The sequence below is a fragment of the Limulus polyphemus genome, unplaced genomic scaffold (assembly GCF_000517525.1).
Source record: "Limulus polyphemus unplaced genomic scaffold, Limulus_polyphemus-2.1.2 Scaffold11063, whole genome shotgun sequence".
In the NCBI taxonomy this organism is placed as follows: Eukaryota; Metazoa; Arthropoda; class Merostomata; order Xiphosura; family Limulidae; genus Limulus; species Limulus polyphemus.
The window spans coordinates 14,679-18,029 of record NW_013676673.1 but is presented as its reverse complement, the minus strand read 5'-3'; the positions used below and the strand labels follow the sequence as shown (position 1 = coordinate 18,029).

Below are 3,351 nucleotides of genomic sequence, written 5' to 3'. Positions count from 1 at the left end.
CAAAATGTGCCATATGTGGACGTGTATTATCATGGAGAAGAAGAACACCTTTCCAGTTGCTGGCTATAGATCTCTGCATTAAGAGTTTGATGTGGATTGAGGAGTTCAAAATGAATTACTACTTTGATGTCCCAACAAATGCAAAGCATCACTTTCTGCAGATAGAGTCTGGGTTTTGGGGTTGGAAGTGGTTTTTGTCTAGGACTGAGCCATTGTTTTCAGTATTTAATATTCACATAGAGAATCCATTTTTCATCACTGGTGACAATTCTGTTCAAAACATGGTTCATATGCATTATGCACCAGAAGAGATGAAGCAACGTTCACACCCTAGAAATGATGATCGTTGGAGAGTTCGTGAGGCAATTTCAGGGCCATTTCATGAGTGTCTTGCCTTGGGTTAGACTCAACAAGCGTCTTCAATATCAATTCCAACATGTTGGCCCCTGGTATCACAGTTTTTAAGGCTAAAGTCACCTGAACAAAATTTGCTGAATCATCGTTGACACTTACAAATGTTCAAAACATTTCCATGAACTTCTTTGATATTCTTTGTGGCTACAGAGGCTTTGTTTCCCTTCTTGTATTCAAACAGCATTACATGCCGATTGTGTGTCTCGTCCTGTGCCATCACTATAATGGATTAGAGTATACTAAATTTTACACATTATATAGGCTACACTAACATGACGTTTAGGTGGTTCTTTTAACTATTGTACGTGATGTACGCGTTTTTGGGGGGGTAATGAAAGTGTTCCAAAATGCAACATTAATTTCTTGACGATTCAATATAAACACACACAAATAAGTTGGGATGAGGACATACACACACACTGTACACTATTTTTGGAGTAAAATGTAATAGCTTTAACCATATCTGTTAGAAATATTGCTTATTGTATATTTTGGTTTCTTAAATTAAGAATGTAACATTTTCATTCTAATTATGTGTCAACTACAGTCATGGTGAAGCAAGATAGAAGAAATTTATTCCTTTCAACTGACAGCTATCTACCATATTTTATTATCTTATTTCTATGTCTATATACCATATTTTATTATCTTATTTCTATGTCGATACAATGATATCATTGAAAAACACAATATGGTCAAGTGTTCAAGATCTTTTTTCTAGTTGTCTTTTGCCTTCTCATTATTTAATTTCTGTAGCGCATCTTGGTGTATAAAAGACATTTTAATACCAGAAATAAATGACCTTATAACACCAAAATGTTATTTTTATTTAATTAGACACTCAACTTTTCACTTTACAGCTTCTAAAACACAATCTGAAACTGAAGCTTTGTACTGTTAGCTTCAGATTGTGTTTTAGTTAACGCTCCTGAAGAAGCTGTAAAGATAAACAGTGAGTGTTCAATGAAATAAAAACAACATTTTGGTGTTATAAGGTACATAGAAATAAGATAATAAAATATGGTAATCTTATTTCTATGTCTATTTTACCATATTTTATTATCTTATTTCTATGTCTATTTAATAAAATATGGTATATAGACATAGAAATAAGATAATAAAATATGGTATATAGACATAGAAATAAGATGATAAAATATGGTATATAGACATAGAAATAAGATAATAAAATATGGTATATATACATAGAAATAAGATAATAAAATATGGTATATATACATAGAAATAAGATAATAAAATATGGTATATAGACAGAAATACTACTTAATGCTAACATGTTATTTCTGTGAATTTGTTCTTTTTAAATCCCCATAGAAAATATTTGCCAAAACAAATCATTTGAATTGCTTGTAGGCAAATATTATAGACAAATCATTATATATATTATTCCATGATCTATCAACTGAAAATTGTTGTATACTGTTAAATTGTTAATCTACAAACTCTGATTGTGTATTTATGCATTTTTAAATATAGCATAATTTACATTTGAAATGTTTTGATAAGAGTTGTTACTAGTTACTTACTAATGTGTAATTCTTCCTGTTTATTGTTACAGTCTGCAGCTGACTACCATGTGTCTCCAGTGTAGACCAACCACAGTGTCTTGTGTATGTATAAAGCTAGCATGTGAACGATCCAATTGGGATGTAAGTATATTCTAGTGTTACGAAAAGTTAAATAGAATTCACTTGATATCTCATTATCTTTTGTGTGATATTCTCTACCGTTGAAAATATTAAAACTGTACTGTTTATTGAATAATAAGTCTTTGTCTTATTTTAAAGCTTGAAGTTGAACTAAGAGTAACCATACAAGTCTATTCTTATTTGATAAGTTGAACTAAGAGTAACCATACAAGTCTATTCTTATTTGATAAGTTGAACTAAGAGTAACCATACAAGTGTATTCTATTCATGAGTTTGTAAACAATAAAAGAAGTAAACTTGTGTCAGAAAACCAAGAGTGGTTGTTGAAAAGCAGGAATGGTTATGTTTTCTATAGGCTAGTTTGAACTTCTATAGTGTGATCTGTAATACAGGTTATAATTTACAAAGAATTTTTCTTTTGTTTATTTGCTAGCTACCTCAGTTGATAGATGGAAGAGAATGGTTTTGGTTTGTGGACAAAGGCCTTACAAGAGAAATCCTGGAGGGTAAGATAATGTGATGATGGTTTGTATGTAGTAAAACTTGCATATTAAAGTAAAATAGAGTAGTATACATAATACGTTTTACTCTTCGTGAAAACATCCTAGTAACATTTCTTTAATATGTTGTGAAACTACAGAAAACTTCGGAGTCATTTAATTATAAATCTTCAACTTTTCTCTCGTTTCCAGAATTGGCAGCTGAGTTTTCCACAGTGTTGGAGAAATGTCCAAGTAGGGTGAAACGAAAAATGCAGAGTTTAAGTTCCGTAAAAAAGGTATTTGTGAATTAAGTCAACAGTATCTGTGAATTAAGTCAACAGTATTTGTGAATTAAGTCAACAGTATTTACTTATAGTTGAGAAGTTAAAAGTCTTAAGTTGCTAATTTGTGTTTTATTTTTTCTCTTCAAAGTAACTATTTAGGTTGTGATAAAATCACAACATAGTAGATGTTGAAGTTACAAAAGTATGTCATTTTCTGTGCCAGGATTTATAGTTGAATAAACTGTGTTGATGCTGAAACATATTCTGCAAGTAATACTACATTACTAATTATTCAAATATGTCTAGATATTTTTAGGTCAGTACTGGTGCTAAGGCTTTAGCTTAGTCTACCTTGTTTCTTCCACGAGTTATTTTTTATCTCATTTTATCTAGTATTTGTGATATTTGTTTATGGCATTAGTTTTTTCTTTTTTTTCCTCTTTCTTTCCTTAGTGATATTTGATTTTATTGTTTGTGGCACGTGTTATTTTTGATTGTGTT

General features: G+C 30.6%; 1 protein-coding gene across 1 annotated transcript in view; it reads left to right on the top strand.

Annotated features, from left to right (window-relative positions):
* Positions 1-1,695: 1,695 nt before the first annotated feature.
* Positions 1,696-3,351, top strand: part of LOC106476631 (cyclin-T2-like) — a 4,367-nt gene continuing 2,711 nt past the window's right edge. The window contains exons 1-3 of the mRNA XM_013937274.2: positions 1,696-2,084; positions 2,518-2,590; positions 2,777-2,862. Of these exons, the coding sequence (XP_013792728.1) occupies positions 2,010-2,084; positions 2,518-2,590; positions 2,777-2,862 (234 nt within the window). The 5' untranslated portion in view covers positions 1,696-2,009. The remainder of the gene's footprint in view (positions 2,085-2,517; positions 2,591-2,776; positions 2,863-3,351) is intronic.